General features: G+C 42.2%; 1 protein-coding gene across 1 annotated transcript in view; it reads left to right on the top strand.

Annotated features, from left to right (window-relative positions):
- The window catches only part of LARGE1 (LARGE xylosyl- and glucuronyltransferase 1), a 395,274-nt gene that overhangs the window by 358,793 nt on the left and 20,186 nt on the right, over positions 1–16,295 (top strand). The window contains exons 11-12 of the mRNA XM_054989142.1: positions 271–434; positions 9,914–10,192. Of these exons, the coding sequence (XP_054845117.1) occupies positions 271–434; positions 9,914–10,192 (443 nt within the window). The remainder of the gene's footprint in view (positions 1–270; positions 435–9,913; positions 10,193–16,295) is intronic.

Here is a 16,295-nt window from a genome sequence, read left to right as displayed (position 1 = left end):
TCTGGTTGCCCCTGACAGCCCTATCATCTTTGTATTCCAAGTTATTATAGTGGTCATTACTTCATTCTTGAACAAGATATTTCCACAAGTATAGTCGAAGTAGCACATCCTTTTATTTTATCCTAGAGCCTTAAAGTGGGAAGCTGGAGAGGTGACCTTTGTATCAGTACATATAGCATAGTTATTTGGATTGTATAAAGGTGATACAACATTTTGGAAGCCCCCTTTTCATTAAAAAAGCCTTAATATATATAATGTTGTTGTTTACAGCTCCAGAAACAGCTGTCTGAACTGGATGAAGATGACTTGTGCTATGAATTTAGGCGGGAGCGTTTCACTGTCCACCGGACTCACTTGTACTTTCTACACTATGAGTATGAGTCTGCTCCAGACAACACAGATGTGACACTGGTGGCTCAGCTCTCAATGGACAGGTAAGCATAACCGTTTTGTTTTCCCACCGCGAATATAGGAAATTGCAGTTAGTATCTGCTAAAAAATTAAAAACTCCTTGGCTTTGTATCTCAGTGGGGACCAGCCCATTTGAGGAACTTTAACAGTAAGCAATAGATGTCCTTATCTTCTGAATTGTCAACTGTTGTCCAACCTGGAAATAGAACATCAGGTTCAGAATGGGAGACTTTAGCTCCAAATGTCAGTATAGAAAGTTTCGTCCTCAAAACTGACCTTGTTGATACATTTGTATTCAATTAATTTCTGTTCTGTGAGTCAGGAAAGAGAAGGATGTCAGTAACACTGACAGGTGAGTCAAGGAGATATTTTTGTTGAGAGTTCTTTCTTATTTTTTACATCATTTAAGACCATTCTTTTGCATGAGTCATCTTTGTAAATTTTACTGAATTCACTTTTTTGTCCTACAGCTACCACTGTCCATGGTACTCCATATTTTTTCCTATTTTCTGTTTGGTGGGGGCGGAATACGCTTTAACTTCCTGTGAACTGAGGTTGTACTGAGTTAGCAGTTTTATCTGTCATGCATGAGACATGTGCAGTGCCTTTACCTCCAGTTAACTAAAGAGAGAGGTCCGTGTTTCTCCAAGTGACTCTCTGAATTCAGGCAGATTAGTGTAGAAGCGAGCACCAACTGACAGAAGCATGGCACCATTTGGCTCATGCCTCGAGTTACCGTTCTACACATTCAGTCATCATGTTCACAAATGTATATTTTATTGATCTTTAGTTTTGAAAACGTGTATTGTGTAGATCACAAGCCTTTCAAGCTGGAAAAGAAAAAAAATCCAAACCTGTGTGAATGTCACAACAAATTAGTAAAGCCAGCAAGCTTGTGCATGTTTTCCCTCTAGGATTTTAATTCAGAGGAGTGAACTGCAGCTCATGGCTGTTTTGCTGGCAACAACGCAGCAGTTGAGCAACTGTTTCAGCTTCTGGATTCATGCAGGGGCACACGTTGCAGTGATAGGTGGGAGCACCCATCTTTATTCAGAAAACAAAAGCCAGTCAAACTCTGAGCAGAGCAATAATCTTTCCATGCCCCGTTGGTATGTTTTTGTTGTTTATTGATTGGGGTTGACGATTCTCTCTTTCAGCTAAAAAAAATCAATAAATAATATCCCTACAAAAGAAGTGTTTAGCGATTTTATTTCCTCTTGCGCTTTTCAGTTGTTTTTTGCAATCGTCTTTAAAACCATTTTCTTTATTAAATTCCTCCCACTGCTGTTGCATCTATTTTGTGCATTATCGTCATTGGTAAGGACAGGCGCAAATACAAATAATACATGAGCTAACAGTAGATGTTCTTTCAATGGAGACTACAGAGAAAGAAGTGTGGATTAATACTCCATGGTTTAAAAAATCCCCACTCCCATTGGACGCCCAATATGATTGTAGCAAAATATTTGCTGAATTTTATGCTGCAGCTTTTAGGGAAAAGATCATAGAGGCTGCTTTTCAGACATAAAAAATAAATGTTTTCAAGTGAAACATTAAGAGAGGCAGGCCCATCCCAACCCAATAAGCCATCCAGGGAGTTGCTTAAAGTGGCAGTATTCAAGATGCTCCAGGCTAACTGGGGAATCCCTAAAGGGTGAACACAATACCTGCTGCACCTCAGACTCTGAGGGTCTCTCAGGACATACAGGTTTTATGTCCTGACAGTGGCATTCTGAGGCAATCTGGACTCTCCTTTATTTGTTAACAGCCCTTCCCCACAGCTGCTGTCTGAATTCCACAGACCCGGGTTGAGTCTGTGGAATTCAGACCCAACTCTTTAAAAACCTGCCCATCTAAAGAGACACTAGGAAAAGAGCCACCTGTATTTTCCTGAATGACTGACTCCTTGTTCCCGAGTCCTTGTTCACTCATTTTTTTTAATTGAGCAAAAATTGAAGGACAATTGAATTCACAAAGGTCCATTCTAGTAACAATTCAATCCCCTTCTTCTCCATAGGATTTCGTATGATGATGCACTTTTGAAATCCAAGTAGAGTAGAAAAGGAAAGGGCAGAAAATACCAAGACCTCTCCAAGACTTCCAATCATATTCCTAGACTTGAAGCTGCGTTCCCGTGGCAACTATATTGAGTGCTCTCCTAATCTGTTGAGATTTTCTGAAGCTACATCTATGCATTGTTGGATATTGTGCTATAGTAATAATTTGCAACTGGATTTGAATTCAGGAGTTGAGTTATTGCTGTAGCACAACAACAGTCCACTATCCAATGATCTGTGGCATCCAGCACCTAAGAAAGCCTTAGTTGATTTCATTCTGTATAGGCTGTGAGAGCACTCCTTGTATTACTGTGGATTGAATGGGAGCACAGCTCAGTGACTGTGAACCAAATGAAATTGACCGAAGCTTTCTTAGCCGCAGAAAGCCTAGGTCAATTTCATTCTCGATAAACTAGATCATTGCCTCAGCCTTCTCCACTTCACCCCTCCTCCCCACATACACACACATAAATCTGTGCAGTAGCTGAGTTCTGCACAACAGCTTTCAGTGGTTGGTTCAGCCCCTGCAAATATTCACTTTTTTCTGCTCACTCACCCAGGCCTTTTCAGTGGTCACCAAAGCCCTCTCCTCATCTTTGATACAATTTTGTAAGGACTATAATACAGAATTTTGGAGGAGGTGGTTTGGAGGTAGTTGCATTGTAGTTGGATAGAAGTGAAATGTTTTAAAATAAGTAGTATTTATCAAGTTTGACTATTTAAAAAAATACTTGATGTTTTTATATTGTCTTGATTTTAAATGGCTTTGTTGATGTTACCTGATCCTGGGTCCCATTTGGAAGAAAGTCAGTTTTAGAAACACTTCAAATAAGTAGAAATATACTCCATCTTCACATGTAGGGTCATTGCTAGGATGGTTACTGGGAGTCAAAGAGAATCATTGTTCTGCCCCCTTCAATGTCTCTGCCAACAGGAGATGGGAGATTGCCCCTGGGGTCCCTTCAGCAGCGCTGTTTCCTGGATAGGAACAGGTGGTCCAAGCCTTGTGTCTTGGAGGTGGTGGATCTTTTGCAGGGCAGTGAGCACGGGCAAGCCGACCTTGACACAATTGCTGGAAGTAGGGAAAGACACTTTAATCAGGAAAAAGCATAAAGAGAAAAAACTCAGTATCTTCTTTCTTCAAATATAACAATATGGGAGTAAAGAGGACAACTTTTACCCAGGGCAGCAAAACAGTGTCAACGGCTCTGGGAAATTCATATTCTGAAGTTTGTTATGTTTGTTCTTGATGCTATTTGTGTCTTCTCCTGAATGTTGCTTGATTGCATCATTAGCTCTTCACCTATAAAAGAGGCATCAATCTTGGCTAGGTTTGGAGTAAAGTTGTTTGTTTCTGAAACGTTACCATGCTTTCTGGTGCACTTAATAATATCTATTCAAACTGCACCTGTTTTCAATTTGAAGAATAAACCAGTAAGTTGAGTTTTCTATTGCACTAATCAAGTATAAGGTTGAACTAAGAAATCTGTGAGAAGAACAGTGACTATAAAGAAGCAAATAATCAGAAAGAGTAAGCGCCCTGTGGCACAGAATGGTAAGCTGCAGTACTGCAGCCCAAGCTCTGCTCATGACCTCAGTTCGATCCTGGCGGCAGCCAGGTTCAGGTCGCCGGCTCAAGGTTGACTCAGCCTTCCATCCTTCCGAGGTCGGTAAAATGAGTACCCAGTTTTCTGGGGGTGAAGTATAGATGGCAATGGCAGTCTACCCCGTAACAAAAAGTCTGCCAAGAAAACATCGTGATGTGACGTCCCCCCATGGGTCAGTAATGACTTGGGAACTACCTTTACCTTTTTAATCAGAAAGAATATCACACAGAAAAAATAATGTTTGTGTGAGGGGGGAGGAGCACTGGGACTGAGTTCCACCATCCCTTCTTACCCTATCAAAGATCATTCTGTGAAACACTTTCCCAGCCAGCAATGCCAATATATGAAAATGTGAAGGTGCCTTGAGCTCTCTTAGCTCTCGTCTATTCTGATTGGCAGCAACTTCTCAGCATCTCCGGCAGGAAGAGGTCTTTTCCAGCACCTGCTACTCAAGAAGTTAGGATTGAACCTGGGAAATTATGAATGTAAAGCACGCTCCTTCCCTAATCATAGGGCTGATTACACATAGGAAGGAATCCAAGACTGACTCTGAGCTCTCCAGATCATCAGCACTAACAGCTGCCACACTGTTCTCACTGCACTGTCCATTAGGAACTGACTGACTGACACAAGCTTCTATAGTATCTGGACCAGCAGTCTGTCTAGCCAAGCAACAACTTTATATAACTCAGTCCCCACATGTAATCTGTTGTAATATTTCAGGTGCCCTAAACATACCTCAGGACTCCACCGAACATTTTCTTGTTCACAATGAAGCAATTGTGAACTTTATCTAAACTCCGTTTCATCTACCTATGCTGATTGATTGCTTTTTATTGCGTAAGAGGAAAGAGAAACCCACTCTTCTTTTCTGTGTTGCTTAACAGCAGAATATGTTTTATTTATGATTCCAATCATCAGTCGCCCAAAGCTTTTTCACGTACCTTTTAGATTTTTTTTTATTGATCCCTGTTTCTAATTTAACTGTATGTCACACCTGGTAATAACTTTTGTTTCAATAATAGATAAAAAAGAAAATAATGTTTCAGATATAGACTAGCAAAAATGATCTCTGGTATCTAGGGAAGAAAAGCTTTATACTTTCCGAGATCTCATTCTCATCAGGATCACTCAGAACTGCAGGGAAAAGCTATTAATGTTAAAATCGGAATTTATATTTGCCAGTTTGAACATGTTGTTTCTTTCTACTACACAGTTTACAAGAGATGGTGGGAAAGGAAAAATTATTATTTTCTTTGATTACTGTGATGAAGAAAAATTTTCTGGTTCCTCATATAAATATTAATGGGGGAAGATCTAGTAATAGGAAGTCGGGAAATAGGAAAGGTGATCTGACTGCTGAGTCTACTTTTTTGCTGATTTCAGAATAAAACATCTTTCTGTGCTCTGTTTTTCTTCTTTAGATTAATGAAAGATGAGGTGTGGTTTAGGAAGCCCTTGTTCACATCTTTATGGTTTCTCTAAGTATTGTCTCTGTTGCATTTGGGGACTGTGACTCGGGAAGATTTAATTCAACACTGTACATGGAAAATGTTCTTCTCTGCCTTCTGTTTGCTTTTCATTTTTCCTCAAAAATGTCATCCATGTACAGCAAAAACCCCTTAACAGCAGACAAATGTCTGCAGCCCAGTACATTCCTTCCCCCCTTGGAACTGTTTCTTGCCTTTAACCTTGTTAATTTCACTGAGGAGTCATATACATAGTTATTTATTTATTTGTTTACATTATTTATAGTCCACCTTTCTCACTAAGACTCAAGGCAGATTAAACAGTGTGGTTTAGTACAGTCAGTTTCAAGGCATTTCAGTACATAACACAATAAAGTATATTGTATACCTCCAAATTTGCAAAGATTTAAAACTAGCAGAAATCCAATACAGAGTTGAAGAAATGCTGAAACAGAGCATAAGAAATTCTAAGATTGGGCTATTAAACAATGTAGGATCCAGCCAGTAGGATCATACTTTAAGCAATAGTAGTAAAGTCTACAGTATGTCATACTTACAGCAATAGTAGTAAAGTCTATAGTCACTCCCTATCCCTTTACTGATGCATCTTTTGGGGAAACGTCTATATATTACAGTCTTTCTAGCTGAGTAAGAAAGCCCTCTTTAATAATTCAGTTTTCCATAATTTGCGGAAAGCCAGGAGAGGGAGAGCTTTCCTAACTTCTTTAGGTAGGCCACTCCATAAAGGGGGCCACCAAGTGAATGCACATGTACGAGCAGCTGTTGATTTCACCCACGTGCAAAGTGGCACGTGCAGAAATCCCTGTTCAGATGAGTGAAGCTGCTGTGTTGAAACAAAGGGAGAGAGGCGGCCCCATAGACACACTGCACCAAGGCCGTGAAGAGCTTTGTATGTGATAGTTAGTGTGTAGTTAGTGGATAGCTGCTGAAGAGGGAATGAAGGGGTCACCCTGTACAAAGACGTTCCAGCAAGGTTGTGGAGAACTACCAAGAGACATCTGAGAAGGATTCCTGCTGTTCACAGGCCACTACCGAAACCCAGCCAAAATGTCTTGTGAAATAAATCTCATGACTTTTTCAGCTCCACAGACCCCAAACATGATCAGGGGCCCAAGAACTTAGTCTCTCTAGGCCCTCCTCAGTGGCCTAGCCTGCCAACAAGTTGTTCTGCCACAAATGCCACATTCTCTACTTCTGATTCGTCTCCAGGTTGGAAACCAGGAGAACCAGGGTAGGTTAAATCCACAAGCCACCATTTGCATACGTATGTGGTTTTAAAGAGGAGGTTAAGCCCACAATAACATCAATAGTTCATTATAGTCCAAAAGCCAGATCTGTGTACATTAAAGTTCTGCTATTTCTTCCTTTGCACATATGAAAAGAAACATAGTCACTACTTAAGGGGTGTGCACTTTGGGTTTCTGATTTGGGTAAAATACCCGACTCAAACCCCATCTGTAAAGATTCGGAAATTCTGAATCAAAGCTTTCAGAAGCATTCGTAATGCTTCAGAAAGCTTCGGGGCTGAGTTTAAAGGGCCCCTTTCCTGCCGCTTGCAAGTGGCAGGACCCTTCAAACATCCCCCCAGCCCCAGCCCCACTTACCTTGGCCCTGCCGCTGGTGGTGGTTGCAGTGGCAGCAGCGGCAGCAGCTCTGGCCCTCCCTGCTGCCCTGCTGGGCAGCAAAGGAGGCAGAGAAAGCCCTTCCTGCCCCTCAAATGGCCACGGCAGCCATTTGAGGGGCAGGAAGGCCGGAGGAGGAGGAGGCTCCGGCCTTCCCCACCACCCTGCAGGCCCAGAGAAGGCAGCATGGCGGTGGCAGTGGCAGCTCCGGCCCTCCCCGCCGCCCTGCAGGGTTGCGGGGCGGCAGAGGAGGCGGAGAAAGCCCTTCCTGCCCCTCAAATGGCCTGCCACCAAGGTGATCACCCTCCCCCTCTCCCTGCTGGCCACGTAAGTGGGTGGGGTGGAGGGGTTGCCCCAGGGGTGTGGGGGGTTGCCTCAAGGGGGGTGGGAGGTGGGGGTGGAGAGGTTGCTCCCCCTCACTTCAGTATGCTCCGAATCTTTACAGAGCATACCAAAGCGAGTAAATACCAGAATTCCAAAGCGGCTTGCCACTTTGGAATTCTGGTATTTCCTAATTTTTTTCCCAAATCTTTTCGAGATGCACACCCCTAGTCACTGCCTTGCAAAGCTGGGCCTTCTGTGTTGTGATGCCGATATTGTGGATGGACTTCCTTCAAAAGATTGGCTGGCATCCTTGCTTTACCCTGTTCATCAGTAGCTAAGAATGCCTTTCCCATTTATAGAATACTGCTGATCGTTCCTGAATTATAGTGCAGTCTTAAGCAGAGTTACTCAGTAGTCTTAGCCTATTGAAATTAGTGTACTTAGAGTTTAATAACTTTGCACTGTCAACGTCGGTTTTAGTCACTGCTGCTCTACAGTGTTTTTTCAAGTCCTGTTGTATTGCTCTTAATGTGAATCTTAAACATTTAATTTTTCTGTATTTTAAATTGCATTGAATGCTCAGGATTTTCTTAATTATAAAGGCCACTTGCTTACATGTTCAATAAATTAACAATAATAAAATAAACATCTCCTATTCCTTGCATTAATGCTGCACTCATTGGCCACCAACTCATTCCAAGGAAACAGGCACAGGATCTGCCTAAAAGAAAAGGAAAATGGGTCATGTTGCCTTGGGAAAGAGCACTGTCCCTTGCACTGTCTGACCTCTGCTTTGCCCCAGCATCCTCAACGACATTATCAAGAAACTCAAGATATTTATTTGTTTGTTTATTGATACCCTGCCTTTCTCTCCAATAGGGACCCAAAGCTGCGTACATCATTCTCCTCTCCTTCAAGAGCATTCCATGCATCTCAAGGGAGAGCATTATTGTAACTGGCAAACTGTGACTGATCAAGTGTGAACTATACAACACAAAGGACACATCTAACAGTAGTTTCCTTAGTAAATCAGTGATAAACTGCCAGTATGAATGTTGAAACAGAAATTCAATATAAATTTGTCTCCTTGTGAATTTCCCCGTTAATAACAACCAATAAATGTCCTAAGTAAATATTAACCACCTAACTAGTGCTCCCTGAAGTACTGCAGCTCCTCGCAGCTGAGGATAACTAAATAAGACTTTTAACACATAATGAAAGACTACTTTCATCATCAACAACACTAAAAACTGCTCAGGAGACGGTGGAGTAACAACATATTTTTTTAAAAAAAATCAGTCACACCTAAGGACACCAAGTAGAGTGGTAAATATTTGTACAGGAATCATAGTAGGTGGGTTTTATGACAAGTGGAAAGCTACTGCAAATGGTGTGATTCCACTGGAGTACAGAAGGACCACATTTCTCTACAAAAGTGAATTGCAGTGTGAATTGTGAGTGTGAACATGAAAGCTGTGGGAGTGCCTATCGGTTACTCTGAAATAACAGTGTAGCGAGCAAAGTCTGAGCCACTCTGCACGTGCAGACTTGGTTGCCAACCTGATGTCAGCAAATCGAAACAAAAGAGAATGAGAGGGTTGATTGCTTAGCTGAAGAACGTAAGTGCACAGAAAATAATCTGAATACTCAGAGGCATTATATCTTCATAATCAGCCCTTCTAAATGAGTCTGAAAAGAGTGGAAATGGTTTCTGGGGGAACTAAGCAGGTGCTCAGATTAAGTAGTTGGAGGTATTAATTAACTGCAAGGCATTTGAAACAACAACAACAAAATCCATGACCCCTCTTGGAGACAAATTGTTAAAAGGACACATTTTGAATGTGGATGTTTTTCTGCTTGAGATATTTGTAATTCACAGTCCTGGGTTGTAAATCTTTTGTTTTACAAGCTCACACTGACTGTTAGAAGAACTTTTGTATCTAGGAGACACTGACTTATTTCTCCTTCCAATATGATCTGCTCTGGTGTTTTCACAACACTGGCAAAAACTGTATCGGGTTGGCTTGTGAGCATAGCAGAGTGAAGTAATAATCATCCCATCCCATTTTATGGCTTAAATGTTTTCATTGTCCTGAAATATTGAAGGGGAATGTTGCCTCTCCTAGCATTCCATAGTACTCGTCCACTCCTTCTGCTTCTTTCCTCGTTCTGTTGGTCAAGATACAAAATGTTGAAGTCGTTACGTCTCTTACTACAGAAAATGTAGAATGCCTTGTTATCTTTCTTTGTTTGGCCTCTGGAGCTCTCTTGTCTTGTAATGAAGGCCACTGAAAGAGAGTGCTGTATTTCTAAGCCTTCTGCAAATATCTTCATGTAGGAGGCAGAGAAAGGAGTGCCTTGAATTAGAAGATTCCCTTTCTGACCCTTGTTTCTTCTTTTAGACTCCAGATGCTTGAAGCAATCTGCAAACATTGGGAAGGACCAATCAGCTTGGCACTTTATCTTTCTGATGCGGAAGCCCAGCAGTTTCTGCGCTATGCCCAAGGCTCTGAAGTCCTCATGAGTCGCCACAATGTTGGGTACCACATAGTATACAAAGAGGGCCAGTTCTACCCAGTGAACCTCCTGCGAAATGTGGCAATGAAACATATCAGCACGCCCTACATGTTCCTATCGGACATTGACTTCTTGCCTATGTATGGACTCTACGAGTACCTCAGGTAACATGGAAATGGTCCGCATAAACAGATCCAGAGTATAAGCACAGTATGTGTAAGCATCAGCATGACAAGGAAGCTGTTTACACCTGATGGTGGAGCATTCCTCTGGAGTTAGAAGTCTAGGATTGTGGAGGAGGAGCTAACTAGAAAATGCAGACAAGTACGTCTGGCTCCAGAGGAGTATAGGGGAGCAGAAGATAGTTAGCTGTGCGTATCAGGCAGCTAGATCTATACCAAAGGTGGTACCTAGAATCTCAGAGGCACAAAGCTGACCTAGTCTATTAGTGTTCCTTAAGGATTTTCTAGACAACTACCCCCAACCAATGCAGACCCTGTTAAGTGGACTGTTAGAGAGTCCTTGTGAGTGTGGCGCACATCCTCTTAATTTGATAAGAAGACAATGCCCTGCATGTCGTGTCTGTGGGGAGAGAAAGGATCAGTAGTAGAGGCAGCAGTGATTGCAAGACCTGCACTTACTGAAACACACACAGAGGCAACTGAACAGGCCAGAACTAGGGCTCTACAACTCTAACCCCTCCTCCAGCTATGGTCACAAAACTTGGGCCTCTCCTTCTGGAGGGTCTCTGGGAGTTATATTTAAAGCAGTAGTACCAACATACCACACTGCATTCCTAGTTACTGTTTTAGAAGAGAATTAATCACTAGAATATTCCTGTATTGGCATGGAAGTGGACTGGATGCCCTAAAGGTCTCTCCCATCTCTTCCCATCTCAGGATGCTTTTAACAGAGGAAAAAGATAAAAACGTTAGTGAAGTTGTTACCTATCTCACACACTGTTAGCCCAATGCTGGAGGTGAATTCCAAGCAAGTTAGTAAGAGATAGAAAGATAAGATCTTGTCAAGGCAGAATAATTACTGCATTGGGCTTGGGTGAGGGATGGCATCAGTTTGTATTGTATAACAAGGAATATGAACAAGTTGGGCTTCATGATCGTCAGACCTCTGCTCTGAATACATGGCTTCCGTTAATGGATATTTTTCCCTTTACCCACCCTGAGTGCATGGAGCAAGGAGGACACCATGTGGCCATCCAAAGGATCTCGCTTTCTTGATTTTTCATGGCTGGTTTTGTGTGTGTGTGTAAAGCGCCATCAGGTCACAGATGACTTATGCTGACCCACCCACCCCCAATAGGGTTTTCGAGGCAAGAGATGAATAAAGGTGGTTTGCCTTTTCCAGAGCCCCTGGAATTCTTGATGGTCTCCCATCCACGTACTAAACAGGGCCGATCCTGTTTAGCTTTCGAGAGCTGACAAGATCAGGATAACCTGGCCCATCCAAGCAGGGCTTTTTTTCAGGGGGAACACGGTGGAACAGAGTTCCGGAACCTCTTGAAAATACTTGGCAATAGTGCTTGAAAGTAATATTTCAAAGAATCCTGTGTATTTTTTCCTCATTTCCCTCTTCAGAGTTCCGCCACCTTTTTTCCCAGAAAAAACCCCCTGCATCCAAGGGATGCTTTTTCTCATATTGCCTATCCAGACCTGTTTTCATTCCTACCACCTTGAGCTTTTTCTTGTTTTTTCCTCTGTATTTCTACTCCCGCATAGCATGTCACAGGATTTGTATCCCTGTAACAAAGCAATGAGCAGCTTGGGTCCACTGCTGTCCCAAATTTTTACTTCCGCATCCCACCCTGCCATAGCTAAGGCCGGTGTGTGCAGTATTCTAATTCACCTTAGCAGAATTGACATTGCCTCAAGGCAGGCTTTGCTTCACATAATACATGGAAAATGTATCTTTTCCCTGGTAGAGAGATCTGTTTGAAGTATGATGGGTGGGATACAAGCATATTTTGTGCCATTGAGAATCCCCGAACCTTCCATTGGTTTTTTTGGGGGGGGGGCAGTGCTCCACTCCTCTGCTTTGGAAAACAATGGAATACAGTGATTACGTGCTCTGTATTTTCACTGAGTTTGAGATCTTACTATATTGGCCCCCCGTTTTGCCCTATAGTTGATATACAGCTTAATATAAACACACCTCCCGTCCCTCAAAACAGTGGTGAGGTATTGTCCAAAAATGGAGAGCTCAGAAGGATAAGTTCAGAAAGAGATTTAAGGGAATAACAGGGATTGTGTAATTAGATGATGAAGTATGCCACCCAGAAGACACATGGAGCATCCTTGCAGTTCGTACATTTTTATCCCACCCTTTCTCCAAGGAGCTCAACAACTCTGTGAGGCAGGTTAGGCAGAGAGTGAGTGACTGGCCCACAGTGAGTTTCATGGCAAGTGGGAATTTGAACGGAGGCCTTTTTAGTCCCAATCCAATGTTCTAATTCAGTGGTCCTTCATATTGGTCCAAGACTGCTGACTTAATTGTCTTGGTATGATTTTTGCTTCCATATTTCTTCCATATGATATCTTGAAGACACCATGTTAGCATGGGGATGAGCTAGTGCAACATATTGAAAGTATCATTATAAAATTTCCAAAATCTGAAATTTGGGGATGTTGTTTGCTTGTATAGCATTAGTCTGGAAACTGTCCCCAATCCAAATGAAATTCTTCAGTTGTTTGGTGGGATGGGGAACTGGCAAGGGTCAGCCTCCAGCTCTCAGAATCTCTTGAAGAGCAGTTAGCATGACTGAAGATTATTTTGCAAACAGCCCCAGTGCTAAAGCAATTGACTGCTTTACAGTGGCATGACCCCACACTCCAAATCCTTCAATTATGGTCATAATATACTGCATTATTTCTGTTAAACTTCCATCTTCTTCCACCCTACCTTCTGGCACCTTTCTTTAGTGGATTTGTGAACAAGAGAGTAAAAAGAACATTTCCACATTGTGGAGTATAAGGAAATACTTTAAGGTTAGAAGGAAGTGATTAAAGCAAAAAGAAATATGCTGGAATTGCCAGTTGGTGAACTGGGAATAGTGGCCATGTTTTGGGTTGTGTTCAGAGTGATTTCACACATTTATTTCTTACCATTTGGTTACTGCAACATCAGTTGGTGACTGCCCTGACAGGTTCAGGAGACAGGTGGGCTTGCAAATATTTTAAATATATTTTTTAAATATTTGTAAAATTAAAAATGAACAGAAGTATTTGAAAAGCTGCCTTAGACTAGGTTTATTGGCGCTGCTTTTTCTTCTCTGTCTGGCAGTGACTCTCTAAGCACTTGGGAAGAAGAGGCCAACTTCCTGAGACCCTTATCTGTGGGTTGTGCCTGAGACCTTGTGAATGCAAAGCTATATACTAAGCACCCCTATATACTAAGCACCACTTGTATTCCTGAAAGCTGGGCCGATTCCAGCCGACTAACCTGAAGGCGCTGCATGCCGCCATGTTCCGGATCGCGACGGGGAAAACGCGATATTTCGTGTTTTCCCCGTCGCGATCCGGAACATGGCGGCATGCAGCGCCTTCAGGTTAGTCGGCTGGAATCGGCCCTTGTGTGTAGCTTAATATATATATATATATATATATAAAAGGAGAGCCCAAACAGGCTTGGAATGCCGTCATGGGGAGGACGCTGATCCTGCTTTCCCCCAAGCTGTTTTCCCCCATGTGAAAACAGCTCAGAGAGGGGAGTTATTTCCGTTTTCATTGCTTCACGCGCATACTCCCAAGTGAAAACAACTCCCCCATACATGCTGTTTTCGTGCAGGAAAATGGCTTGGGGGAAAGCAGGAACAGACCCCCTCCCAGCACTCTGAACCCAACTGAGATCTCCTTTTTTATTTTAAGAAGCCATCTCTCACAGCAGGGAACACAAACTAGCTCCATGGCAAACTTGTGAAACAAGTATAATCTGGTTTGGCTCTAAGCCTTGGTCTCTTTCTGCTATTATACTTCCATCATGTCGAGCTTTGTTCTTTTATCCCATGTATGAAAACATTATTTAAAGCATTTTTAAGGGACCATAAGCTGTTTCTGCGAATAGTTTCCTTCAGAATTTTAGGAGGGCACAGGCCACTAGAAAGTGGGTATTTATGTGCAGATCATGAACTAATTTTCTGGGGCATTGTATAGAAATAAGCAACATTCTGGAATATATCCTGATTTATCACTTGCTCCATATTAAACATTCTTTCTGGCAGCAGCTGCACAAATATTTCTGCTTCAGACACCGCAGCACATAACATAAATTAAAAATACCCTTAGAAGTAAAGCTGCATCAGATTAGGAAAAGGCTAAATATGCAGTGTATATGGTGGCATCAACCCTAGCAAAATGTATCAAATGAAAATGCTATACAAAGTGAAAAGGAAAATCAGCTAAAAGAGTTCATAAGGCCCATCAACATAATCAGATTTGGATATAATATCCCCATGTGAACCCGAAGGTAGATCTTTTTAATTGCAAAACAGTGATCCGGTTCTATCTTGCAGAGGAGCCAAAAGGCTCTTGGGAATCCTCATACCTGAGGGGGATCTTCCATACCATTTCTGAAATGACAGCTGACTTCTTCACCTCTCACCACTTCAGGTGACATTTTGGTCAGTTTCACTTTACAAAGGTGTCCTTGATGCTGTATGGAAATGCCCTTGATATTGATTGTGGGGTAATAACAACATACTTTGTAAACCACTCTGAGTGGCCATTAAGTTGTCCTGAAGGGTGGTATATAAATCGAATGTTGTTGTTATTATTATTATTACTAATCACACAATATGTAAGCCACCTTGAGCCTCTGTGAGAAAGAAAGACTATAAATGACACACCTAAATAAATAAATGCTGCTTCAACTGAGTCATAGAGTCATAAAGAGTCATAAAGAATCCCGAGGATTCCCAAGCTGCTGAGAATTCTGCTAGAAATTCCTACCCTGCTGCTCAAAGAACTATAATTCCCAAAATTCCCTTTGTAGAAGGGATATCAGTTATACTAATATGGTGGAGATGTATCATTTTAAAAGCATGATTATACAATAAAAACTTGAATTATGCAATCAGGATGCACATTTCTACAATTCATCATGATGAGAGCAATTGGTAGAATTTTTGAATTTCCTGGTATGTCCTGTGATTGGCTTATCAGGAATTAGGAAGGAACAGCTGCCCGAAAGTAGGTGAAGCAGACATCATGGGGAGGGGCAAGCACACCAGTGACCACTGGGAGGGGCTGTGGCTTTTTAGCAGAGCATCTGCTTGTCACACAGAAGATCCCAGGTTCAGTCTGCAGCTTTTGTAGTTGAAAGGACCAATGAGCAGGTGATGTGAAAGGCCTCTGAACTAAGACCCTGGAGAACTGCTGCCAGTCTGAGCAGACAAAGTGACCTTGATGGACCAATGGTCTCGTTCAGCATAAGGCGGCTTTTTTGTGTTCACTGGAAACTTCATTAAGAACTCCAGAGTTGGAGGCTCTGTCCAGATATTATACGGGGCCATCGTTTAATTTAACCAGCTCTGGCTTTCTCCTTGCTTGTTCCCTAGCACTGCCTTGGCCATAGTATGGGCCCAAGTACTGGCCAGCATTGGGGTTGATGAATCCAGCATTTGTCAAGGCAAACCAGGATTTCGAGCGATCTCTGCGAGCCCAAGCCTTGCTTTGCCCTTCTTACAATAAGCCACTGTGTCTGAACTGAACATCTGCATGTCCTTCTTTACATTTATTAAAGCTTTTTTTGCTGCAATTGCATGGTCTACAGGCAAGGGACCATTTTTAAAATAAATCTCAGGATTCAGTATTCCTGCAGCAGTATTTTCTAGATGAAAATTTTATTGCCGTGTATGCAACAGCAGTAATTTATATCCAAGTGTTTGTTATACTAATAATCTCATCTTAAGATAATACCAGTTGTGCACATGCTTTGTGTAGCAATTTAAGTGCCACATTAGTTATTTCTCTCCCACTCTTTCTTACCTCTTCCGCCTTTCTTACATTGTTAAATGAAGTTCTTAATGGAATAGCTCAAGAGATTACACATGAAGCTGCCTTATACTGAATCAGGGTGTTGCTCTATCAAGATCAGAATTGTCTGCTCAGACTGGCAGCAGCCCTCCAGAGTCTCAGGCAGAGGTCTTTCACATCACCTACTGCCTGGTACTTTTAACTGGAGCTGCTGGATATTGAACCTGGGACCTCTGCATGCAAAGCAGAGGCTCTTCCACTGAGCCACAGCCCCTCCCCA

This window comes from Eublepharis macularius, chromosome 9 (genome assembly GCF_028583425.1).
Source record: "Eublepharis macularius isolate TG4126 chromosome 9, MPM_Emac_v1.0, whole genome shotgun sequence".
In the NCBI taxonomy this organism is placed as follows: domain Eukaryota; kingdom Metazoa; phylum Chordata; class Lepidosauria; order Squamata; family Eublepharidae; genus Eublepharis; species Eublepharis macularius.
Note: the sequence above shows the minus strand (reverse complement) of the source record. Positions and strands in the feature narration are given on the sequence as shown.